The 27,571-nt window shown below is 47.1% G+C and overlaps 1 protein-coding gene and 1 long non-coding RNA gene across 2 annotated transcripts in view; one reads left to right on the top strand and one right to left on the bottom strand.

The window, feature by feature from the left end:
• Nucleotides 1-24,784, bottom strand: part of LOC144820367 (uncharacterized) — a 93,407-nt gene extending 68,623 nt beyond the window's left edge. The window contains exons 1-2 of the mRNA XM_078677926.1: nt 24,728-24,784; nt 24,401-24,641 (exon numbers count right to left, since the gene is read on the bottom strand). Coding sequence (XP_078534052.1) covers nt 24,401-24,641; nt 24,728-24,784 — 298 coding nt within the window. The remainder of the gene's footprint in view (nt 1-24,400; nt 24,642-24,727) is intronic.
• The window catches only part of LOC144819176 (uncharacterized), a 704,861-nt gene that overhangs the window by 415,516 nt on the left and 261,774 nt on the right, over nt 1-27,571 (top strand). The window lies entirely within an intron of this gene.

The raw sequence follows: 27,571 nt of genomic DNA, 5'->3' as shown, positions 1-27,571 counted from the left end.
GGGCAGGAGGAAGCCCAGCAGAGCCAATCTGTGAGCACGTCATGTTAAGTTCACTGCATGCAGAGTGCGCTTCGCAGTGCCAGGCAGCAGGGCTAGGCGGGGGCAGAAGAGTTTGGGAACCCCTCATGCACCGAGATGTAATGCAGGTGTAACGAGTATAAGATGCTCCTTCCCCCTCTAAATCCCTCTCAACTCAAATGAGTTTTCAAAAACTCACTATCAGAACATTTATACCGGCAGCAAAATGCATCCCCACTTTGGAGGTGGAATCTTTACTTTGCATGCGGCTGCGCACTGTGAGCACGGGATTGGGGACTCTTAATTGTATTGTGGGCAGCGCACTAAGAACATAAAAAAGGTGACCTTGCCCAATAACTCCCAAGACTTGAAAACGAAAATGCGCGTCTTTAGAATTAACTGGCAGCCTCTGTGCAAGATTTGCCCCTCTTTTCACAAAGACAGACAAAGCTCACTTTTTTACTGACTGCAAATTAACTTAAATAAATCACCTTCAGACACACTTCATCTACAAAAACACTTTCACCAAGTTGGCGTTAAAATGGCTGTGCAAATACTCTCTTCCCCAGCTGCTGCTAATGTTTTTTTGTTTTACTTTGTTTAATTACTCACCTGGTCCGCGCATCTGAAAACAGGCCTAAGGGCCAGAACCTAGGCCCACTTGTAGAGCTACGCCACCTACAGAGTGCCCTTCCCTCCACTGGAGCTGAAATGGTGTCTCTTGCTTCATCCCATATTGGATCAGACTCGGTTTCTTGTACTCCCGCCTGCAGCCTCTACCCCTCCCTTTCCCAAATCATCCAAGGGTTGGGACACGCCCCTCCCTATGATGAGCTGGGAAGGATGGTGACAATGCGCGACACTCTCACTCTGATTGACGTGGAGCCCCGGGGTTAGCGGCTCCAATTGTATCTCCTTGTTGTTGTTGTGGAGATCGAGCCTTCGGGCTTGTTTTTTGTTTAACTGCTGACGTAGTGTGGAGTGGAGTAGTGTGGCTCACTGGTTAGAGGCGGCAGACCTGAGAGCAGAAGTCAGCCTGGGACCAGGGTTCAATTCCCGACGCGGCAGGGTCGTGGACCTTGGTCAGCGGACTCGATCATTCTCGCTTCGGTGCTTACTCTAATCAGGGGTTCCACTCGGCAACTCTGGGCATTAGCTTGCCTAATCTCCACAACGGCCCCACCAATTCCGGGGATGCCTGGCTCCACCTTGGGGACTTCCAGCAAGGGACCATCCCACAGGGAAAGCCAGGACGGGTTCCCCACAGTTATACAGCGCCGGGACGCCCCGTTGCTGGGGCAGCTGTGCGCTTTACAAGTATACTACATTTACATTTACGTCACAGCCCTCAGGGCAGTTCGATCGTCAGCCCGGGTAATGATAATCTGTGTTCCTTAGACTACGTAAGGAGATGCTTTGCTGACTTTGAGGGGAGAAGATTGACGTGTAGTTCTTACCAATCCGCAGGATCTGTGCATTGTTTGGACGACATAAACTAGAGGCTTGGTGCCATGACTGATTCTGGACACCCCCGCAGGATGTGTTAGCCTAGAGACCAGCTAGCTCACAGTGCCACCGTAAGCCCCCCTAACCTGTCAGGGAGCGAAGGGACTCTGACAACCACAGACCATGACCACAATGATCCCCCAGGTATCGTGGAAACAGAACAGAACCTTTCACTCAGTCACTCGTGCTCACTTATTCTCATAGAAGTATACAGAGAATACACAGTGGGTCGTTTTCAATAATATTTATTGGACCAACGTTATTCTTGCATATAATACGTGTGCTGCAATGATTAGGAGACAGAAACGGATGAAAGTGATTACAAGCACCAATAGCAGAACAGAGAGCTTCTTCAATTCTTCGGAGTAGATCATGTCTCTGTTAATCTAAGGGGTGGAGACCGGGTGCAGAGATTACGTAGGCTGGAATCTCGCTACATAATTGATCTTCAGACCAAAACTCCTCATGGTTTGAACAGTAGCGAAGAATTGACAGTTTACCTAGGCAAATGGGAGTACAATCTAGGCTGATCTACAAGTAACCTACTTATGTCTTTCTTCATCTGGTTTTCCTTATCTGTCGTATTACATCTAGTTGGTTCTGTATAGATCATATATTGACTCCTGATACGATATACATTGAAATTGTATGTTTTGAAATGTTATGTTATGAATTTTCTAATTATGGGTTTTCAATCTAGACTCCCTTATACAGTGACTTCTGATTTTGTATGATATGGATTTTAATCGATCTGCACTTTCTTCTTTTGTATTCTAACCACAAGGATGGGAGGTCTTATGTAATAGCCGATACACGGCTTAATCACTTTATAAAAGCCGGGAGACAGTTATTGATAAAGTTTCTCTTACGCTAGCCACGAGCGTCTTGCCAACCATAGTAACGATTGGGCATAGTATGGAGAAATGATAGGGCCGATATACGGCCACGAAAAGTTTTAATGCCATTAACAATAGGAGAATAATAATATGTATGTAATGTGGGACAGTGAAAAACTTTATTCAATTTTCCTTGTGTTTGTAAATAATCCTTTTCATGATGATTACCTGTTAAAATACACGGTTCTAAGATGGCCGCGAGATTAGTGCACTTTGGCAAGCGTTTTCGATAACATCATCTATGTCGATGCGCGTAATGACATTGACACATTTAAAAAATGTCTCCTCGCAGTGTTTAAGGTAAAACACTGACGAAGGAATCTCTTTCCGAAACGCGTTTGTTTGGCTGTGTTGTTTGACGAATAAAACAACGTTTGCATCACCCTCCTGAGTGCTCTACTTTGTGGGAATCATCACGGAGTTTGGAAGCTGTTATTTCTTACATGGAGCACCTCCACGGAAGAGCACCCGCCTGCGAGTGCCCCGGATTTTAAGGTGCACCGGTAGCGTTTTATATATATATACATATATATATATGAACCAAACAATCCACCTCCCACAGTGACACCATGGTAGGAAGCACGGACACGAAGTGGTTCAGAATTCGGCATCTCTTTATTCCTTGCTGTCGCCCTCAATCCTGAGCACAAGGAGAGACGCGTTTCAGCCACTGAGTGGCCTTTGTCAATCTATATACGTTTTTATTAGTATTTGTTTTGTAATATGAAATACTTTCTTTTAATAATAGTGTTATGCTAAATATGTATATGTATATATAAATATACAAACATACTTATGTATGTGTGTATGTTTATGTAAGTATATAATTAAATATAGTATAAAAGGTTACTTACATTTATGTATTTAACATTACAGTTATGGTATATATTAAAATATTTAATATTTACTATTTAAACCCATATATTTCTATTTAAAATCGATATTTTGGCCTTTTTTAATGATATTAGTGTCAAACTATTTTTTCTCAATATTTCTGTACTTAGCTTTGTATGTACAGGAAAACACAATTTTTCAGATCGATATTTTTAACACGGTATCTATGTATCACAATATTTATGTTCTCGATATTATTTCACTGAACTGTTTTCTTATTGATTCTCAAAATGTGGGAATGAGATCAGATGTTACAACAGTTTTCTGTTAATAATAATGTATGTTCTGGCCTGGTGCTCCCAGCAAGGGGCGCCATGGGTCACGGCACAGGCAGGACCCAGGAGGAGGAGTCCGTTGTATGTGTGTGGCCACGAAGGAAGGATCATGACCTTATCAGGATGTGCCCAGGACAGGGGCATTTTTAAGCGCCCGGACATAAGGGATCGTCCTCTTTTCTCTCCACTGCACACCAGCATGCCGGATCAAACACTCACCCTCCCACTCCTGGAGGAAGGAGGAATTTCTAGCAGCAGACAAAGGGGGCTACCCAAAACATTTGGACTGATTTTGTAGAATTACCCCTTTGCGGGGTGTTGCTTTAAATCTGTTTCTCCAATGGACCCTGCCCCTGCTTCTATTCTGGTCCTGGGAGCGGAGGCCATAAATCTATATATGAACCAGTTATTAAACTCCTCCTTTTCATCTGCTACGGTGCCTACTAAATGCAAAGGTTATTCCATTGTTAAAAAAGGCCCAGGCCAATCTATCGGACCCTGCCAACAATAGACTTATCTCCCTTCTCCCGGGCTTCTCAAAGCTCCTGGAGAGACATGTGAATCAGCAGCTATCTTCCTTTCTCGAAATGAACTGCCTACTTCACCCGAGCCAGTCAGGCTTTCGACCAAACCATAGTACGGAGACCACCCTTTTGGAGGTGGTCGACTCTATTCAGCTGAGCCTGGAGACAGGTGAGAGAGCACTGCTGGTCTTGTTGGACCTATCCGCTGCTTTTGATACGGTCCCGCACCGGATGCCCCTGTCTCAGCGCCATTCAATTGGCATTAGGGGTCAGGCCTGGAAATGGCTGGCATCCTTTCTTGAGGGGAGGGGGCAGGAGGTCTAGTGCCATCTCTACTCTGCCGCCTCGCGTCAGCTGAAGATTGGGGTCCTGCAGGGTTCGGCCTTGAGTCCAACCCTGTTTAACATCTACCTCACACCCCTAGCTGCGTTGGCAGAGTCATTGGAGGCCAAAATTGTGTTTCAATGCTGATGACATGCAGCTGTTGTTTACATGGAAGAACAACAAGCCCTGTCCACGTTTTTTCAATCAGTGCCTGCCTTTCAGCAGTTTTTAGGTGGCTGGCTGCAAATCAGCTGAAATGTAACGCAGGGAAGACAGACTTACGCTTCTTCGGCAACAGCGCTGAGACACCGCTGCAGGTCTTCTGGTCAGCAGACACGCCGCCCCCCACCGCGAACAACAATTCGGCAGGGAAAAATCTTTTGTTCATAGTGGACAACCAGTTGCTATTCCACGCCTAAGTCAATGCTGTGGTAGACACCTGCTTTACCCTGTTAAGTCTCTTGCGGAAGTTATATTTTTTCTGTTGAGAGCTGCCAGACAACAGTTGATTCAAGCCCTGATTATATCCCGGATGGATTACAGGAATGGTCTCTAACTGGGCATGCCTAGTAATTTGCTGGACCGGCTATAGCTTGTCCAGAATGCAGCACCCCGTACCATCTTTGAACTTCCCCAGAAGGTGCATGTGTCCCACCTTCTGAGGAGCCTTAATTGGCTCCCAGTAAGGAAAAGACCTTGCTTATTACCCAGAAAGCCCTGATGGGACACGACTAGAGTACCTCAAATGCAAGATCTCATTTTATACCCCACAAAGAACTCTCCGTTCCTCCAACCTGCTGTTAACTAACACTCCCCAAGTTAGAAAGTCGAAGACAGGGGGCAAGTCTCTCTCTCACCTTAGAACTGCCCTCTGGAACAAAAAGAAACGTTCAATCCACACTTTTGTTTCCTTCCCCGCTGCTTCTCTTTCAGCTTTTAGCGCCAGGACACTCCTTGGAGTAACAGTGCACTCTATGAATACCCCCACATAGACATAGTTTTATCTACAATCTTATTTACAACCAAGTGGTGTTGTAGCCAGTCAACACGTGTTTCGTCTGTGATGTAAATCAATGACTTCTGGGCGTGGCTTGGCCAGCAATCATGGCAGGCGCAGCTTAAACGAACTCCGTGCACCTGCCACCGCAATCAGAAGATAATCCTACCCTTTCTGACTTGTGTGCATTAAATCCTTGCTGGCAGGACGGCAGCATTATGTGGTGCGCCCACGGAGCCTGAAACCGCTGCAATTCGGCAAACTGAGGATGAAAGCGGAGGTCAGGAGGAGCGCGCTGTGGCCTGAGCTGGGCACCCCGCGTTGGCTGCCGGCTCCTGCGGGGCTGTGGCTGAGTTCAGGGCTGCGGTGGATCGCTCCCCTTGCTCGAGGTAAGAGGGGGTGCAGGAGGGCTCAGTGGGGGTGGCTGGCGGTCGTGGGCTCACGCTCCCGGGGCCTTTACTGGCGGCGGTCTTTGTTGCTGGGGGGGGGGGCTGGGTTGTGGTAAGGCCTCGTGGGCCCGGTCGGCTTCCCAACATGGTCGCGGGGCCAATCCCAGAATGGGCGCCGGTCCGCCGGGAGGGCTGCTTGCTGTGGGGCTTGAGGCGGGGGGTCGGCACTCCAGTTGGGCCTTGCCAGTGCCATAGGTCATTTCTCCCTCGAGGAGAGAGGGACTGCCCGGGCGTGGGAGACTAATGAACGGCTGTTGGCTCGCTGTGTGGCCCGTGCAGGGATGTCTAGGTGCATTGGAGTACGATCAGGGGCCCACCCACTATCTGTGCAGCAGCGATTGCCCTGGGGTATGGATATGGGTCTGTCACCATATCTGCGCCACTGTCGCCATCTTGGATGCTCCTGGCCCTGAAAACAGGCTGCGTGTTGTTGGCCTGGGCCCTCATTCTACGCCTTTGACTGTGCCCGGTGAGGGGCTTGGTTGAGTGGTGGCCCTGGGGTGTTGATACTTGGACCTGCGACCCATCGTGCCCGGCTAGTCGGGCTGCGGTGGGGCCTCACATTTGGTGGCAGGGATCTGGGGGCGCCTAGCATGCTGGTGGTCCGGTGAGTGTGGTTTCGCTAAAGGGGCCTGCTTGGCTGTCAGCCACTGGTCGCAGAAGCGGCTGGATTAGATCTGGTGGCCTGGGGCAGACGGAATCCATGAGGACCGGCTGCGGGGGCCCCCTGAGAGAATCCCTGAAGTTTTGGACCAGTGCCCTCACAGATCTCGCCGGAGTGACTGGGAATTGCAGTCACCGTCCACAGAAGACCTACCATGGGTAAGGGTAAACCCAGTGACACGGGACCAAAACCGAGCACCCTTGGCCAATTCTCAACATCTGCATGTGGGGGCCCTCCCCCTGGCCCTGTCCCGGATAATGCGGCCTTGCTAGCAGCCATCACAGATGCCAGGGACACGTTTGATGCAAAAATAGGCGCAGTGGGCACCGAGGTCTCATTTCTGCGACAGGACCTGCGTACGGCTGTAGATCGGATCACGGTGGCCGAGACGAGGGTATCCACAGTGGAGAATACCATGCAGACTCTTCAGCAGCAGGAAAAAAATTGACGGTGATCTCCCGGGAGCTTGCTGCCCGCACCGAAGTTGCAGAAGGGCGTGCTAGGCGCTGTGATCTCTGCTTTGTCGGCTTCCCAGAGGGCTGCAATGGCGGCTCCATGACTCACTTTCTCACAATGTGGCTTCTGGACCGGCTCCCAGCAGACAAGAAGGAGGGAGGCGCCGCAAGCTGAACAGTCTCTGGCCTCGTGCTCCGGTGAGAGGCAGAGGTTGCACAACTCATGGAGATCAGTGTGGGGAAACTTCGACCCACATTGAGGACACTTCTTGAATGGCGTTCTTTCCATAAGCCAGAAGATAAGGCCCAGGTAGGCCCGAAGGCCTTTGTCAACGACCGGAATCGAAGACTTCGAAGTTGTTAAGACTCGCATCGATTGGGAAACGCGGTCGAGACAATACCGTTGAAAAGGGGGAGGATTGCGCGCCGAAGAAGAATCAAATCCAAACCGGAGCGCAGGAAACACATCCGAGCCCGATGGCGGAAAAAAACGATCTAAGGATGGAGCCGATGCCCATGTGCAGTGTAATCCAAAGGGAGAGTCACCTATCTCGTGACTTCCAAAGACTTTTCAGGACAAAAACAAGTGCAAACATCCGGGCCCAACACCAGATCGCGATCTATGCCAAAGTGTGTAACTCTGCAGCTCTACATGCCAAGAACAGATGCATACTGGTAAGTAGCATTTCATTTCTTTAACTCTCCTGAAGCGGTCTTCGCCTGGTCCGATGAAAGGGTCCATCTGAAGCCGCACTCTCCGCCTCCGCTGGAATCAGATTCCTCTGTGGGCTCGAAGCGGAATCGATCACGAAGAATGAAGTCCAAGCACAGGCATTGCTCTGGCGCTGAACATCGATACCCAAGTCCTGTTAAAGCCTCTTGACTGACTCACGGCTTGCGATATACTTGTCATATGTAATGATCTGTTCATGGGTTGGACTTGCACTGATTAGCATGCATCGAGCAGAGTTAGCTGTAATAAATGGTGGTTGATTTGCACGGCCACCAGCTCCCCAAGGCTTATGTTTGGAGGGGGTTTGGGATCCATTGGAGTGGGTTCCGTGGTGAGGGTTCTGAGGTTTCCCTTACTGCGACAGATGCTCCTTGTTTTTGGCAGTATCGGGTGGGGGGAGGAGGAGCGTTGATAGATTGTGGGGTTCATTATGGTAAGGTTGGTTTTATTATTGGTTGTACACGTAGACACATTTCACTCCTCGATATGCAGTTGGTCGTTCCTGAACCCAGACTAGAAATATGGCTCATACAGCAACCACAACCTCCCATGTAGGTAACCTGACAGTGGTGTCATGGAATGTCCGGGGCTTGCTCAATAAAAGTAAAGCAGGGGCTATCCTTCGGTAAGCCAAGCGTTATGGGGCAGACATCCTTCTAATACAGGAGAATCACCTCCTAGGCAATAAGGCCCCGTGTCTGGCTAGATTCAGATTCCAACAGGTTTTCCATGCAGGGTTCACCAGGGGTCCCTGAGGGACCGCCATCCTTATTCATGCCCCTGTTCCTTTCCTCCTCACCAAACAATGAGTGGTCCTTGGGGGCAGGTATGTTTTCCTGACTGAGTCGCTATATGGGAAATCGATCACGTTGGGTAGTGTGTATGCTCCTCCGCCCCTTGAAAGTGGGTGCTGTTTCCTCCGGTGCTAACCTGTGGGAGGCCCTGAAGCCCACCATTCGAGGGGTGGACATTAGCTACAGGACTAATGACAAGCGTAAGCGTTCCGCCCAGCGGTCCGAACATGAGACCCGGTGTGTGTCCATGGAGGCGGGGTGCTCGCATGGGCCCACCCCGGCCCTTAGATGGAATTTAGTCCTGGCACAGCAGCAGCTACGCCACCACCTGATGGAGGAGGCGAAGGACATATGGTTGGTGTCCCAGCATCGGATATATCAATGGGGGGATAAGTCCAGTCAAATGCTGTATAGACTATGTCAGGCCCGGCAGGGCCCTGTTGTAGTCCCTTCTATCATGGGTGGTGATGGCGTTCTATGCACTAAGACCGTTACGGTGGTAGAGGAATTTGCACGTCCTTTTTCTGCACTATATATCCGTGGGGAACAGGTATCCGGAGAGGTTATCGGCGAGTTCCTGAGGGACATCCCTCCCCAGAGGTTGTCAACCCAAATGAGAGAACAACTAGATGCACCCATTACCATTGATGAACTGATAACTGAAGTCAATATGATGCGCCCGGATCATGCTCCGGGTCCGAATGAGTTCCCTATGGAGTTTCTTTGCTCCATGTGGTTACTCTGGGCCCCCATGTGCTGGCCGCGATCCATGAGGCCCTTGAGCAGGGCCTGCTGCCCAGAGATTGGCATCAGGCCGAGATTGTCCTATTCCTAAAGCCTGGCCGCCCTCAGGGGGAGGCATCCTCCTATCGCCCTATCTCCTTAATAAACTTTGAATCTAAGGTTCTTGGGAAGGTCTTGACGGATCGGCTGTGGGCATGTATTCAGGACCTGATCCAACCGGACCAGTTTGGTTTTATGCTGCATCGGGCACCAATCATAATATTCGCAGAGTTCATAATGCCATGGCGATGGCTTCAGAGCTGGGACGTTGCGCCGCCTTCCTCCTAGCTTATATGGATAAGGCTTTCGACTCTCTCCGTTGGGAGTTTCTTTTCCAACTCTTGGAAACAATTAATTTGGTCCGGGGTTTTTGGCTTGTGTGCGTCTCCTCTACACTGAACCTATGGCCTCTGTGAGGATAGCCGGTCATCGTTCCCCCTTCTTCCCATTTGGCGGGGGCACACGTCAAGGTTTCCCCCTATCCCCTCTCCTCTTCGCCTTGGCGATGGAGCCTCTTGCGTTGTAGGTCTGTAGTGATCCAGTGCTTAGGGGTTTCGAATGGTCGCATTCACAATCTGACCGCATAGCACTCTATGCGGATGACATTTTGTTTTTTATGACTGACCCCTGGATCTCGGGTCCCCGCATTCTGCAGATCATTCGGGTGTTTGGCCAGATATTTAGGGCTTCATGCTAACCCCACTAAATCAGTGTTGTTTCCGATGTGTCGCTGCCAGGGTAGGAGCACTTGGGCTTCCCATTTGATGCACGCAACAGATGGGTTAAAATATCTGGGAGTGTTTGTGTCCCCCTATTCACAGACCTCATGGGCACGCAATATCAACCCGCTCCTCACCAAGTTCTGTGAGGAGACGGCCATCTGGTCATCCCTACAACTTTCATTGTACGGGTGGTCTGCTATATTTAAGATGGTCACACTTCCCAGGGTCCTTTATCTTCTGCAGAATTTCCCTTATCATATCCCGCGCGCTTGGTTTGCACAAATTAATGCTGTATAAAATAATTTCTTATCGGGGGTTGATTCGTGTGGCACTTCAGACCTGCACGTAGTCTACCTACTGTGGAGGTATAGCGGCTGCCGACGTGTACTCCTACTATGTGGTGGCACACCTGTTAGTAATCAATGATTGGTGGTACAATCCACCTACAGACCTGGCGTATTCACTGAAACATGCGGTTATGGTACGGACCCCTCTTCTGCAGTTCCTCCACAGTGCACCCTCCCTTGATCCTTTGCCGCATGCCAGTCAAACAACTATTAGGTTGTGGCGGTACACGGTCCGCCGAATGGGTTGGCATACGCGGCTAACGCAGGCGACGACCCTGTGGCTTGGCACCTATTTTTGTCCAGTGGCCGTGCTAAGTGAGTTCCGTCAATGGGACCTGATAGGCATCCCTACCTTGAGGGACATTGTGTGGGGCACCGTGCTCAAATCATTTCCATCTTCACAAAACCCAATTTAATAGGTATCTCCAGTTGCGTCATGCCCTGACTCCCTCCCTCACTGATATTCCCGACCTACCTGAATTTCACCCGTTGGAGGGCCGACAACTTATAGGGGATTTATGAGCCCACAAATTAAGACAAATATACCAAACGCTGACAACACATTCTAAAACGACATTACACAAAACAAGGAGAGCATGGCAGGATGAAATCACTGACCTAACGGACGACGATTAGGCGGAGGCAAATGCTAGCCCCCATGGTGCCGCGGTTGCTTCCAGATTCCGTCTCATACAGTTTAAATATGTGCTCCGCATGTGCTATACTCGTCTCCATCTCTGGAAAATGGGAGCAGTGGCATCCCCACAATTTTTACGATGCAACAGGGGGAGGGAAAATATTTTTAACACAGTGTGGAGTTGCGTGGCCCACAGTCCTTTTGGCGTAAAATATCTTCTTGCCTCTAAGAGGTGCTGTCGTAGGACCTGCCACACGATCCCAGTTTGTTTTACTTCACAGCACGGAAGATATAGGTGGGAACCGATATAAACAGCATCTTCTCTTCCTCGCCCTTACAATTGCCAAACGTGACATTTCCCAATTATGGAAAGGGACTTCACCACTGACACTGGGGAAGTGGCATAGAGAACTAGACAAGTGTATGGGCACAGAAATGGCAGTATTCCTGGTGAGGTGTTGTCCTCAAAAACATAGGAAAATTTGGTCCCGTTGGGCAGCTTACCGGTGCATATATCTTCTCCCTTTATCATCACTATCCTTGTAACGTAGTTTCGTGGGAGGGTTGCTGATTATAAAGATATGTCGTACTGTTCTGTTTATTTGGATGTGTGGGGAAATAGTTATTTGTCTATCAATATGGGTGGGGTGAGGGAGCATGTGCGCAGAGTTCAGTGTACTGTTATTGCAATTTTATGTTACATATACAAATTGTACCCTTCGATATCCACACATTTGGCGAATTCTTAATTATGTATCCGTATGTGGATTTTGTTGGGCCTTCACCCTCGTGGTACTATCAAAATCTAATAAAATATGTTTAAAAAAATAAATCACTGACTTCCTCTGGGCTACAAAAAAACAACAAGCATTGGCATAGCCAATAGGTCTTGCCTTTGGGACCTTATAAGTGTTTAGCTATGCAACACTTGATGTTGTTGCACCAAGGATATTGTAACTAAACACTTATAAGGTCCCAAAGGCGAGACCTATTGGCTATGCCAATGGCGGCCATTTTGGAATTGCATATTTAAAATGGAATGGAGGCACCTTCAAGCGTCAGTGAGTGCTGCGCATTTTACAACAAATTTAGGTTAGAAAATGGCCACGCTCACATTAGAATTGCTTTCTAGCCTCTGTTGTTAACTACTGTGCATCTGACAGTTATATATTTTTAAGTAATTTGTTGTGCCGCATAAGAAAAAGAGCAAGTGCCCTACTTTGATATACTGGCATTTAATTTTCTCTGTGGCTGAGTGTCTAATCAACTCGACTTCGAAGTGTAGTGGCAGAACTGTAGCCTCTTCTAAACAGGTTTGCTTACCAACGTGTACCTAGCGGTTGCCTCAAGGGGCCGCTGTTGGAACAAACTGAGAGGTGTGCAGCAAAAACCGCTACAAGCAGACGAAAGGGTGGTCTATTTTTAGATGATGGCCCTCGTTTTCTCCGTCACGCTCCCCAACACAGCGGTGTTATTATAAGCAGCATCTGGGTACGTGACACAAGGGGCAGTTCCTTGAAATGAGCAGCGGTCCCTGCGAGTGAGCCGCCGCCGTGACAGCCCCGGCTTCTTGCTCTGCTCTCCTTTGTGTTGGGTAAAACAATCAATCCTTCAGAGAATGGCGAACGTACCATCACCGACCTTTGTAAAAGCACAGCGGCCAAACCTCTGCGTCGTTCTCATTTAAGGCCTCTCTGCGTGCGATGGTGGTTCAGCGCTTTCCTGGCCAGAAATAATTAAGGCTATTTATTGTTTTTGTCGTCATTAATAGTTCACATTGTGGTTCTCCTCCAGTTATTGATGGTATGGCGGGGGCAGTGATGCAGCGCATTACATACATGGTCAAAGTGAAAAATGTTGAGAGGAAAAGATGGAAAGCCAAGTAGATACCCAAATGGTGCACTTTACCCCGCGTCGTTCGGCAATCGCTTATAATTATATTCTACAGGGCATGTCTCTGAGAACATCGAAGAGGAAAGCGTGGCAGCATATCTTAGAATATTGTTTGCCCGGTAGACTTGCTTCTGTGTGAGGAAGAATTTACCTGCTGAAGATGCAAACAGTAGAGTAGAAATACAGATTTTGTAGTGACAGTGGAGCGACGCATCGTTGAGTGCAGCTCATGAAAGCAGGGGTGCGCGAGCATGCGACGGCAAACATGCGAGCGGTGAAAGTAATCAGTGTCCAGATGGCGCCTCGGGCACTGAAAGCTGGCGACTGCTCGCGTTTGTGCGCGTAACAGAAAGCTGGTGGCCGGCTGCCTCTGGGTAGCAATTTTAAAACCCGCTCACTAAATGTCTCGCTTGAGACAGCGCATGCGCTGGCTCAGGCGAGACCTAATAAATGTAAGATATAACCAACCCTTACCATTGTAAGTAGCTGTCTCTATCTTATCTAGATTCGTAGAACCCAAAGTGAGCCATCATATATTGAAAAATAATATATATAACAGTAGAGCTTTTGTATAAAGCCCAAGCAAAACAGAAAAGGCATCAGAACTTTTTTTTTAAATTTAATAATTTGGGAAAGGATGATCATGTATTCAATTCAAATACTCTTTATTTGATTACATAATCATAAAAGACATTTACATTTTAAAACAATAACCATAAAATCATTAGAATTCATTCCTTACAAAATACAAGATTCCCATAAGAATAATTCAAAGTTACTTTATCCGGACATACAAAATACAATAATTTAATATAAAATTCATTATAAAAAGCAGTAATATCAATAAAAGCGGCCGCAATCTATATACCAGGTTTCAAATAAAACCAATTATACAATCACATCTCTTACATTCATTCATTACTCAAACTATGGGCACCGATTATCCACTTGCCATGTACGAATTTGGCGATCGCGATTATAATTAGTTTGTTTCCATCTGTTTTTAAAATCCTTAAGGCTTCAGACCCGGTAGTGATCTCCATCAACTGACAAAGGGGTTTTAACCATTTATGCCTCAAATTCTTATAGACTGGGCAAATGAAGAAAACATGGGCAATGGATTCTAATTGTGTTGGGCAAAACGGGCATTCCATACTGGAACCTGTACCCCATTTACCTGTAAATGATTTGATAGGAAGGGTGCCTTTCATTTCCTATCACAAGGAACCATTATAAGGTCCCAGTACTTTTCGTAAACGGGTACATGTTTGGTCTCTAAAAAGTCCCTTGACAGGGAAGAACTCATCAGGGATGAAAAACGTTTCATCATGACCATATTCCAGTATAGCCCCTTTAGTTCTTTGCGGGATGGAATTGTAACATTAGTTGGGTTTTGCCACAACATATAAAGCCCCAAATCACACAGTGTTGACTTTACCTGCCTCAGGAGAGCATAGGCATACTCGGTTAGCTCTGGGGTGACCCAGAGCCTTCTCTAGTAGGCCACGGGTCTAAAACGAGCCACATCCTCTAAATACTGGCTTCCCAAATCATAATAAAGCGGTAGTAGAGGAGTGGAATGAGGTAAGTCTGTAATAGCCCTATTTTGTGAGGTCGAGAGTGCAGATATATTACTAAAACCCCATAAATCTGCCCCATACAATACAGAAGCTGTAATTTTTGCATTGTAAATTTTCAAAATGGAGGCGATAGGCTTAGTGTGGGATAACCGGTGTTCTTTTAATAGAGCACCAGACAGTTGAGCATGTCTAAGCAACAACAGGTCCAAATGTGGGTTCCAATTAAGTTTCGGACTTAATGTAATACCAAGGTAAGTAAAGACATTTGTCTGCTCAAGTATAGCATTGTTCATGGTAACTCTTCCTTTTACTTTTTTTTGTTTATGGAGGACCATGAACTTGGTCTTGTCTACATTATCATGGGACCATAGTCCTTACAAAATAACTCAAACCTTGCTATGGCCATCTGCAGACCTTGCTGGGTTTTAGATAGTAGCAGGGTGTCATCGGTAAACATTAACAAGGGTATTTTACTTCCATTTAAGGTCGGAGCATCAGTAGGGTGATTATCATAATACTTCATCACCCTATTAATGTAAAGTGAAACTAGATTCGGTGCCAATACACACCCCGGCCTTGCTGGCCCCAACGTACTTGGGTAAAGTTTGCTTCGTGAAGTTTAATCCAAAGTGCCAACAAGTCCAAGGGCATACCCTGTTCGGCTATGACATCCCACAACTTGGCTCTAGGACCAAGTCGAAAGCCGACTTTAAGTCTACAAAAGCGGCATATAATCTGCCGCCATAATAAATTAAAACAAATCTAAAAACCTGGTCTATTGTACTCTGGTGTGAGCGGAACCCCGCCTGTAGAGGGGAGAGGATATTAAACTCTTCGATCCAATCTTGACTTCGACTTAACACAAGCCTGGCTGTCACCTTTTGTAAACAGTGAATTAGACTGATGGGCCTGTAATTACCAGGATCTGATCTATCCCCTTTTTTAAAAATAGGTAAGATCTCCGCCCCTCTCCATGACTCAGGGATTGGAGAGCCCTTTGCAATGGCATTTACAAGAGTCTGTATGTATATTACCCATAGTGCCTTATTATACAAGAACAGATCTGCAGGAACACAATCAAGCCCGGGAGCTCTGCCACTTCATACACTAGTAAGAGCAGCTTCTACTTCCTGTTTAGTAAAATGCAAAACAAGAATACCAACTTGATTATCCAAGAGCCCCTGTGGTAATTCACAGTCTCCGTGTTAAATGGCAAATTGTTTTTTAAAATGCAAAACCCATTGCTCGGGCGCTACGTAGTTGGTAGGTGGCTGGCTAGTTCTTCCCTTCCCCCACTTCAACAGGTGCCAACATCCAACCATATTCCTGTCTAAGCTGGCACCATACAACTCTTGCCAGTAGTCTTCATCCCATTCTTTCTTAGCTTTGTCTTGTCCCAGTTTATACTCCACTCGAGCTTGATGGATGCTATCCCTGTTCTTTGATCTAATTGCCAAAGCTAGTCCATGTATTCAAGAATGCTCCAATTCACGCTAAATAGTATTCACCCTTAAGTGCACCATATTCGAGTTTTGGAGCAGGTATGTATGTGTATAATATTTACAGAGCGCAAATGTCACTCCGAGGAGCATCCTGCCGCTGAGCGGGACCGTGCATAAGGCTCAGAGTGTAACTGCAAAAATCAGATGAGTGAGAGAGATAAGGAGGGAGTCTGGACCACCCAAGATCCAGGTTTTCAAGTATTTCCTGAAGCTTAGTCCTGACTGAATGCAGTGGAGATGACTAGGAAGACAATTCCAGGCTTTAGTCCCCAGAACTGCAACGGATTTGCCCTTCTTTGAAATACACCTAAAGGTAGGAGGCTTAGGATGATCCACTGATGAGGATCTGAGGAGGCGCGGCGTCAAATAAGGTGAAACCTAGTCCTAAAGTATTTAGGTCTCGATGATCCAAAAGCTCTCTAGGTGATTACCAGGATCTTAAAACGAACTCTTTTATGGATGGGTAACCAATGTAACGATTTTAGGGCTGCTGAGGAGTCATGTTACACGCGTGTGCTGGTAAAATAAGGAGAGAGGGAGGAGGAAACCTGATTGTGTTCAGTGCTCCAGAATTTTCTGAAATAGTGCTCCGCAGACGATACCGCTGTGAGAGTTCTCATGACCAGGAGGTGTCATTTCACCACCTCACCATAACAAGCGACCTACTCACCAGACCTTGTTATTCTAAACGGTCTCATGGTTGCCTACAAGTTGCATCCCAAATTCCAATATCTACTAGACAAATATCCTCACATTATAATCTCACCACAAATACTCATCTGATTAGAATGAATAATCAGTACTAAGTATACTACCTAACATCCATGACCGCCTCATAAATCTATCTCGTAATAATCCTGTATTCCAATAGACCATGTAATATCTGCAGGGTCAAAAAGTCGTTCTGTTACCATTTCAAGTCCTAATTTCAACATGTGTTATCTTATTAACATTTAAAATAAATTGACACTCTGTGTCACTTCACATCCAGTTTTCTATAATTTCTCAAATGTTATGTCAATATATATAGTCGGCATTGTCGGTACCTAAGTAGTACATGTCACAATATTTCTCCCTGGTATTAAACCCAAACTGAAATATTTTAAAAACGAGCCCATACGCTCACGCTCCAAACTCTCGTTCTTGTGTCCTCATTCATAATTATATCTACAGTGGCCACAATAATCCAGATTCACAGATAAACGTACTCGTGTATTTCAAAAACGCCTCCAAGAACAGTACTCCTCGTGAGTCACAGCGTACCACATCCGCGCCGTCTAGAAGTTTCATTTTGCATTTTAGCACCGCCTAATTGCAAAAATGCTAAAGATAGTAAACGGACAATGTCCCTGGTCACCCCGTAAATTGACGCCTTCTTGGAATATTCAAAATATTAAATCATATTTAAGAAAAACAAAAAATAAAGGGCCATATTATCAAGAAAGGGTGATACATTATCACCGCTTTTATCGGCAGGAAACTGCCGCTAAAGTGGCGATAATTGGCTTGATAATAGGCCCTTGTGAATTCCCATAGAAGCTCATGTTAACACCAAAACCTGGGCTTCTATGGGAATTCACAAGGGCATATTATCAAGCCCATTATCGCTGCTTTAGTAGCAGTTTCCCGCTGATAAAAGCGGCGAAAATGTATCGCCCTTTCTTGATAATATGGTCCAAAGTATTTAGGTGTTTTCATCACAAGCCCGTGTCTTGTTTGACAAGGTAATATGTCATGGCGTTTGAAGTATAAAATATCAAACTTTCATTTTACGTCAGAGCGTCGCTTTACCGGAAGAAACCCTAAAAGTGATACATGGATATTGTCCGTGTTCACTCTGTAGATTAGCGCCATCTTTGAAGATTCAAAAGATGTCTATCAAGATATAGTGCATTCCTGCTCTCTGCCTGTGCTGGTGCACAATCTGCTTCCTAGCCCCCACGCAGGCACTGTGGTGCAAGGGTGCCTGCCTTACTGGCAGGATAGTTTTACGGCAAGAAGGAACACCTTTCTGCACATAAACATTCCTCTGAGGTTGCTTTTACGAGCCTTTACTGACTAGTAAAAAGATATATGTAAATAGTAAAAAGGTATTTTTCGGCCTCAACCGCTTTTGAAAATCACAGATGCGGAATCTGGTGTCCTGATATTTGTTTTTGGAACGGGCGTCCTGCTAATCCAGCATGTTTGCAGATGGCTAGGCCTATCCCAGTCAGAAGGAGGTCCTGGACTTGTCCTTTGTCCTGGAGGGGAGCACCAAGCGTGGCCTCATTGACTGACCGTAGACTACTGTCCCCGTCAGGTATTAGCATGGGTTTAGCATGTACAGCGATGGTGGCAGCGTGCTGAGGATGAGAACCCATACCATGAGTGGAGTCCCACTGGGCCACTTCTACACCTGCACCCAGCCCTTTGTAATGTTATGCGTGTTAATGTATGCGGCGGATGGGGAACATGCATGGTGTCTGTGAGTCAGCCTGATGCTCCATTTGGATACCCCTGGCCAAGCTTTGCACACGAAAATATGACTTTAGATTCAACAGACACAAGAAGATGACGGAAGAACTGAGACCTGATGCAGAAGAAACTGGCACAAATCCCCACCACTGCTAAGAACCCAACCGTTGCAACCTGCTGCCTCTCCTGAAACTTGCGAGGCCTCCAAGATGCCCCAGAACCCTGCAGCCTTCAGTAGTTTGCCAATAACCTCCGTTTGGGCTAGAGGCTCTAGTCCCCGGCACCTGCCAGTAAAGAACCCGCAGTGGTTGAGGACTGGCACACTCCGTGCAATTGCAACTCACGACAGAAAGAAACGTTGCAGCAGCATAGGCCTGTTGGTTCACCAGTACAGTGGAATCGCCCCCTGTAAGTCTCCATCAACTCGAGGGATCCTCTCAGCATACCGGCCAACGCTGGAAACAGCCATGTTCCCAACAGTGGCATCAACGGCATAAAGCAGCAATGGTGGAAGTACTGCCTCTTCCATGATGGTCTGCTCTGTAGAACATCAGCGGCCTGACCACTTCCAGTGAGCCTTGGGAAGAGCACCCACAACCTCTGGTACTCCTGCTCCAGGTACAACTCTTCTGCCTGCTGTCCCGAGTCCTGGGACCCCAAAGGCCTTCATCATACTAGTATAGATGACCTCTGTCTTTCCACAGGACCATGGCCAATTAAAACACTTTGGCAGAGTCCTCCTATCAACTACCGCAGTGGCAACTGAACCAGAGTTCCTCTGCTACCTGAAAACACACCATCCTCCAGCAATCGCCAACACCGGTTTGGCAGAGTTCCCAATCCAATGGCTTCCAATGAGCTGCTCCCAGCCACTGTGACATTGTTGGTGGTCTACTGAATTTCATTGCAGCTATACACTTCCATTGCTTTCCCCACTGACCCCGATAGTAACTATTTGACGGTATTGACCCCCGGGACCCTAGTGACTGAAAGTACTGCATAATTTGAACTGCACTGCATTTGTTTCAATAAACACACATATAAAAATTATTTATTTGAGTGTTCAAATTGCATAAAGCATATTTCCAATTGGAAGACTTGCTTCTCAAAAGATATTTAAAGAATCTTGTTATTTTCATAGAAAATTATTCTTGGATTTATTCTTAAGCTTGTGTCGCATTCGTTGCCTCTATGACTACAAAAAATGCTTAGCACTATCCTCCGATAAGCCTAACTTCTCACCAACGTTCCACAAAAAGAGAGTTGGTATTTGTGAGAAGTTGGCCTGATATATGATGCTCACTAGTTCTAGTGATCACCTTGTATCAGTCCAAACAACCCTTATGATGATTGGTTGTAAGTCAACCTTATAGACCAGCTATCCTAATGGTAGCATGGACAAAGCAGTCTTAGGCTAAACTCTTTATGGCATGTGAAGCCAGCTGTTTTACCACAATATAACCCCTTGAATACCAGATGAAAAGACACCACACAGGTTGTTATGAAAATAAACAGCATATTTATTAATAACAACACCTCTGAACTCTTTATGAGGTCAGAGGGCTAAGCACATGACACTCTCTTAAGGAAAATACGATAAGTTGCACAAAATGACAATGGTGCCCTAGGGGCACGACAAACCATATACTAAGTAAGTGGAATGTGAAAGTCGATAGAGGAAATGGAGCTGTCCAGAGGCTTGAGGTTTGCTAGGACTACGCTATCTTCACCTTAGGTAAGTAATAGGAGGCCCATGGGACGCGTGTGCAGAGTGTGAACTCACACGCGAGATGTGTAACAACGTCTATGGACAGTACAGTTCAAGTTAAAGGTGAGTACGGACAATCCTGACTAGTTAGGACAAAAACGACTGTGGAACTGGACACTAGGACAGTTAAACTACCCTTGAGCACCAAAATGCTCTTGTTACCTCACCCACGGGCTGCGGGTGCATAGGTGCCAAAGTGTGTCGGATTCTCGCGTTGAAGTCAATGAAGCCTGAAAGAAAAGATGATGCAGGCGACCAGGAGGAAGATGTCCGGTGCAATCCAAGGGTGGATTGTTGAAGAAGGAGACCTGAAAGCAGAGGGGACAATGTTCACAGTCACTAGCCAGTGACTGGAGTGGAACCAGGAAGGAACCAGATGTCGTCGTCACGATCAGGTGAAGAGTGGACGCTTGACTCTGCAGCCACGTGGACCAGGAGGTGTCTTCGACGACCAGGATGGAGGCACGAGCTGTCCCACGCAGGCTCTCACTGTCGGCGGTGTTGGATCCGGAATCGGCGTCAACAGGCCTTGGCAAAGGCAACCCACGCGGTGAGTGGAGAAAGCGTCTGGTGCGGACTAGGAGAGTCCGGGGTGCCCCTCTTTTGGAAGGGAGCAAGGGCCAGTCTGGAGCAACCAGACCAGCAGCAAAGATTCAAAGGTTTGTCGTCTGGGAGGTCACTAGCCAGCCGGCAAGTGACCAGACAACGCGTCGAGCAGCAAACAAGCAGAAGGACCCCACGCAGATCTCGTGTATGCTGGGGGGCTGATCTTCGGTGCAGGGGCTGCTCGGGGCTGGGGCTTCTCAGTCCCCAAAGCACTTGGTCGAGTTTACCTCGGGAGTCGTGCTGGAAGCGAAGTGCAGTTTCTTCCAAGATGGTCGGTCCCACGTGTCTCGTCGCACCCACGGGTCTCAGCTTTGCTGCAGATGTGAGTTGAGGTCGGAGAGGTCTGGGAATCCGGGTCTCGTCGGGCTCTGAAGTCTGGATCCTCGAGGGAAGATGACAAAGGGAAGCCGCAGAACGCTTGATGGTGCCTGCTTGTGCAGGGAGGACACTCCTTGTCCACAAGGGAGATTTCTTCAGTCTTCTGTGGAGCAGAACGTCGAAGTCCAGAGTTTCTTCTTGTAGAGTAGTTCAGGATTAATCTGATTTGGAATGGGACCAGCTCCTACCTTTATCCTGCTAAAGGGGGCTGCACTACTGACTACGTCCCTCCCCTGGGTGGGACCAAGAAGGGGGGTGGCTACACCCCCTATCCTTTGTCTGGTTTCCCGCCAGAGCTGGGGCAGGGATGCTCCAGCAAATGGTTTGAACCGGTGTATGCACAGGACACCTTGTGTGCCCCGGGCATGCCTCATTCCTTTCAGGCCTATCCTACCCAATACACAAAATCCTGTCTGGGGTGGTGCTAGCACCTCCCAAGGCAGGAAACCCTTGGTCCAAGCCTCCCTCGCTGGAAGGACTCCCAGCAGCAGGAGGTCAGACTTGTGTCTGTGGTGGCAGCATCCATTTTGTGATGCCAAGGCTCGAGTTAACTTTAACCGGGGTTATCAGTTACATACATGTTGTGTCCCTCTAGAAGGGTGGAATGCTACCCCCGTCGCCAGAATTGGCGAGGGGGTAGTATTCCAATTCGTATGACACCTTACTCGACATGTTTTGATAATGTTATACCAGAGTTAGCATTTAACCATGAGGATTATAATGCACTTAAGAGTATATGGTATAGCGTTATCATGGAACAGCTATTAGGACTTGGTTCCGCAAGCTGCAAACGGGCTCAGCTCATGCCAGAGCACCATCTCACATAATTCCAAGCACTCTGCCTTCAGGATTGATAAGGCCTTCCATAGGAGTGACTGATAGGAATATATGTGTCCATTTTAGGTTTAGATATAGGTAACTATATCTAAATCAAAGGGTGATTACACCACCTTGCCCCAGCTGTCGTGCAGCCAGTTGTGTCTGTTTAGATGGCCAGCCAGGGGTGGCATAATACGTGCTTCAGCCCCTGGTAGGCCCTGGGTACACATATGCCCTGGGTACCTAAGGTACACTATACAGGGACTGATAAGGTGACTCAGTATCCAATTAGATATGTACCTAAGGTACATGGAGTCCATTTTAACATAGAGAGCAGGAAGCCTGGGGTCCTGAATAGCAGGATCCCAGGCCAACTAAGTCAAAAACCAGTAAAACACTAGGCAAACAGTTGGGGGTAACCATAGTCAGATATCCACCCTCCTACAGTATTATCTACCTGTTGCCTCTATCTTCATCTGGGGATATCTCACACTTTTTATTTAGACTACTTGATTTTAGTACACTGTACAGAGAGGTGGTATCTTACAAGGTGCACAAGCAAAGAAACCAAAATGTGCTCTGAACTTTGTCTGCACTCACAATGGGAGCCCTACAGGTAGGCAGCTCATTGGCTACTACCTGGCCTCGCCTCAAAATGCCCCTAAATACAGTAATGTAATGGTATGCGTGGTAATGGTATGCGTTGTAAAGGTAGTTTCTAAAAAATGCAATGTAATGGCATGCGATGTAAAAGAATGCGTTGTTAAGGATGTTGCAATGTGAAAACTGCATTGTAAAGGGATGCGTTGTAAATGTATGGGTTGTAAACCATACATCCATTCCTGAAGCTGATAGGAGGGGACCTCGATACTGAAGTTAGGGGGGTGGAAACTGGTGAATGGTGGGGGTGATTGGTGGGGCTGCAGTGTTTGCGGGCAAGTGTACGAAAAGTGCTGGGTGAGGCTGTCCTTTTGTCTTCCCGCTTACTCCTTCAATAGGCTGATGACTGTCAAGTGTTGATACTCCATAAATCCGGGTCCCTCTGTTGCGGCTGCTCCAGGTTTAAGACCACCCAGTTGTGAGAAGCATCACCCTGCAGAAAGACGGTGCCTGGAGAGCAGCCTGGAATGGACACTTGAAAGAAGAGCCACTCCGAACCACTGCCACAGTTTTTGACAATGAATACACATCTCCTGTTTGTGTTAAAAGTAGGAACCCACTATCCCACAGTCTTTCTACCTTCATGTCGACTGTGGGCAAGGAAGTGAGTGCACCGCAGAGTAGTTAGAAGACTGCTGTGCAACTAGCGCTGGTGTCTGCCTGAAGGCCAGTCTCCCAGAGACGAGGAGACCACACCTGGGGTCTGGATCGCTTACTGGAGGAGCAGAGGAGCTATTCTGAAGCACCTAGAAGCCGGCTTACGTGCTGAGAGGGGAAGGAGCTTGGTAACCTTGCAGGATGAGAGACTGGACAGGAAGTGGTGGGATGCAGCACTTCTTTGGTGATAGGACAGACTGCTGGACATCAGAGGCAAACCGCCATAGCTCCCACGGCTGCAGCCCAGTAGACCTTGATTTCCCCATGACTGGCCCCCGAACAGGGGCTGACATTGCTCATTACGCATTATTTATGGAACTAAAAGCTTTTACCTTTGAAGAGCAACCTACAATGGGCACCGATAAGAATTAGAATCTTAGGCAATGTCTACCATTTATAAATGAAACCATGCATAATAGCGAGAACCAGACGATCAAGGTGACCTAATGGATGCATCATTCATCACATAATTATGGATTTACAGCGCTTTCCATATACTTTGCCACACAATTTGCAGTTCACAAAACATGTTTCTACGTAAAATAGATGAAAATAATATTGACCGAGAATGTGCCACATAATTTGAATGCTTTTGCCATAAAGTTTTGCTTAGTTTGCTTCTTACTGTAGATAGCCGTGCCACGTAATCTCAGTACCTTTGAAAATGGCAAAGTTCTGCAGAATTATTTGGAATTGTCATTATAACGATAATATCCACGTTTCACAGGGAACCATGTACTATATTTACCAAATTTCACAGTTCCCTGTGAAATATAGGTTTCTAAAGCACCAGTTTGGTAAAATATATGTTCCCAAAGGTATGGATAATGAAGAGACATGTGATATTTATACATACACAGACCCCACATACTTGTCTCTTCATTATGTAGAGTTCTGCGGATATCGCGCCCCCGACCTCTGTGGAGTGGATCCGCCCAGGGTACAAATCTTCACTCATCACTTATATGATGGAATCCGCCTTCACACATCCCAAGCTCTAGGGCGGCCTGAGACGTTTCCACACTCCCCCCTCTAGCAGTCCGGCTCAGGCTGACATCTTACCAAAGTTGGGGCCGACGGGGAACCCCGACCCATAGTTGCACGCGACTTCGACTTGTGAACGGTCCCAGCCAATCTCCCGGATAGTGAACAAAGGGTTGTTCATTCCATTGTACTGACAGTATAAGTCATAGTGGTCACGACAATATTCTCCCGAGCGTTCTCCAAATTTCACGTAGAAATTACTGATAAGCGCTGCCTGGTTGACAGTATAATACTCATGCGCTCGAAGGACTTTTGCATCCTGTGAGAGGAAAGAAAAAGAAAACCATTGACTAATCGTTAGAAAGATCTATACATGTCACAGATCAAAGGGGCATTGGAACTCACATTATTTCCCAGGTCCGACTCCGCTCTCCCTCGTGCTGCCAGCCGCCACTGCTTCATTTCTTATTACGACTCCTTCTTTTCTGCCGCTCATTTTCCCTCTGCTGTAACTCAGATTGATCGTTCTGCTGTTTCTATTTCCCTCCGTTGTGTTCTAGATTGCTTTCTACCATTTTATTTTTCCTTCCTGCCCCCCTCTCGATTGGTGCTACCCTTTTTTTCACCGCCAGGCAAGGCCCGCCAATCGCCTCCCAGTGCCTCTCCCTCCTTCTAAGACCTACTAAACAAGCATTTACAATGCAACGGTTTCGCCTTTGTAAAAGTTAGAGCTATTGGCATTGTAAATGACAACATTTTTATTTATGTGTTGGTTTTGAAAACAGATAAATAAATGGCATTGTCATTTACAATGCCAATAGCTTAATCTCTCGCAAATGCGAGACCTATTGCATTCACACCCACACACCCATACAGAGCCACCCACACCGAGCCACCCACACATAGAGCCACCTACAAAAAAAGCTAGCCACACAGACAGAGCCCCAACACACACAGAGCCCCAACACACAGAGCCCCAACACACACAGAGCAGAAAATAAGTTGAGGACTGTGCACCAACGCTCTGTAATGAGTACACATTTGCAGGCAGCTGCACACTGTAAAGAAAGGTTTTGAATTAAAAAATGACCAGCTAAAGAGCGCACACAAAGTCATTGACACAAATACATGCATTAAGAGACACAATGCCATTAAAGGATCGCCTTGTGCAGTAACTGACACAGACACATGCAGTGTCCAGACTTTGGCCCTCATCATGAGAGTGGCAGAAACACGGATGCAGTATTCCTGCACCTAGAATTATTGTTACTGTGGATACCAGTGTCATTTCCAGATGTGGGAGTACCACTGCACTTCGAAAGAGACTCTGAGTGGATCGTGCCAAATGAGAGTTATCACATGAATGCTGTAATCTTTTTGCGTTTTCCACCGCTTTCCTGCCCGTGACGATCACTTACTTTTAATGGAGGAAGTGTCCTAATGGGAAACAGTAGAGGTGCGGTATTCCCGCTTTCCTTATATTCCCAATAACCCCTGTTACTGGCTTAACAAGGAGACCGGCCTTGCAGAGAGAGGGCTGTGGTGGTGGGTATCTATCTCATGGGTGATGGTGTTTCCTAATTGAAATACATCTAATTTCAGGCAGGCACACGGACAACGGGAGGGGGCGGGCAGGCTCACGGACCGCGGGAGGGGGGGCGGGCAGGCTCACGGACAGCGGGAGGGGGGCGGGCAGGCTCACGGACATCGGGAGGGGGGCGGGGAGGCACACGGACAGCGGGAGGGGGCGGGCAGGCACACGGACAGCGGGAGGGGGGCGGGCAGGCTCACGGACAGCGGGAGGGGGGGCGGGCAGGCTCACGGACAGCGGGAGGGGGGGCGGGCAGGCACACGGACAGCGGGAGGGTGATCAGGAAACAGCCAGCGACTAGTCTCTGCCCTTTGCAAAGTATTCAAATCTCCGGAAACTCGGGAAGGTGGAAAACAGACTCTCAGCGCATTCTGCCCTTAACACTCGAAAAAAGCACATAATACGTCAAAACCTAAAAAGAACAGATTGGCAATGTTTTGTGAGACAAAACCCAGTGTGTCTGTATGAGTAGTTTAGAGAGAAGCAATCAAGGCAATGTCCAGGGGAGATTACAGCCTCTATGATGTATGTATGTGGACTCACAAGGCATGAACCTTGCAGCAAAACAAATGAGTACTACACTATAGTGAGGGGATGCAGGGGTCTAAGAGATGATGGGCTGGCGGCTCCAGAGAGGTAATTACATCAGTTTGTGACAATGACGGGGAAGAGGGTGTGGATCTTGAATATAGACTACAGAATATCGTGGGATACTAATATCATAGACTGATCATCCAAGGACAATATATGAAAAGGTAAGTATGTATAGATTTTCAATACCTAACTGTACATATTATATTTTCAAGGTACACAGATGTGCAGTTAAAAATAGTAAATCGATTCCACCCTATATGCACTTACCGCTTGAAATTTTTTCCCTGTAGAGTACAAGGCGGGCTGCAGTGCGATGATAGGTGCCAGCGTGTTGCTAGGCAGCCATTGGAAATTCTATTAATTTTGATTAAATTCAGTTAATCTGTATATGCTGTTTTGTAACAGCGGGTGTACCTTTAATGAAGTTTCAGTAACAGGTAAGTTGATATTAAGGGAACCCACCCCACAGAAATCAATATCACTTTTTCAGACCAGAGAGTGAATTCGACATTACCACTAAGTTAAACTCTGAATTCTATTAAAGTCTGCATAAAGACAGCCTCTGAGGTCAAATTAACGTTCTTTTGCACTCATTGTACAATAAGTTTTGCATGGTTGCAGCATTTCAAAGCTGTAAAATGTTGTCACGAAATATAGTTAATAAACTTTTACTGTAAACAGAACATACTTGCTGAGGGGGAATAAACATTATGAAGTTCAACTCGTCCTAATACTGATTCCTAGGGCATGAATTTGAACATGAATTTGCCGAAATCCCATTTGGGAGCCTGATGAGCAAACAAGCCTCGTGGTTTGTGTGCACTGGCTTCAGGCTGATCATCAGCATGGTAGAGTACATCTCCTCCCATCATGGCGTCTAGAGATGGCGCGCGCATTCTCAGTTCCGCACAGACCACATCACTTAGCGGTCTGACAAGATGATTGAGGCCAAGATCTCGCTGTACAAAACGCTGGCGGGCAGAGTCTCGCAATACCAAGCGGCAACAGAAGGACAGCTCGTCACCCAAGACGCTCGCTCAATTTGATGGTGCCCTCAAGTGTCA

Source organism: Lissotriton helveticus, chromosome 2_1 (genome assembly GCF_964261635.1).
Source record: "Lissotriton helveticus chromosome 2_1, aLisHel1.1, whole genome shotgun sequence".
Taxonomy (NCBI): Eukaryota; Metazoa; Chordata; class Amphibia; order Caudata; family Salamandridae; genus Lissotriton; species Lissotriton helveticus.
The sequence above is the reverse complement of the archived record's forward strand: the minus strand, read 5'-3'. Positions and strand labels throughout refer to the sequence as shown.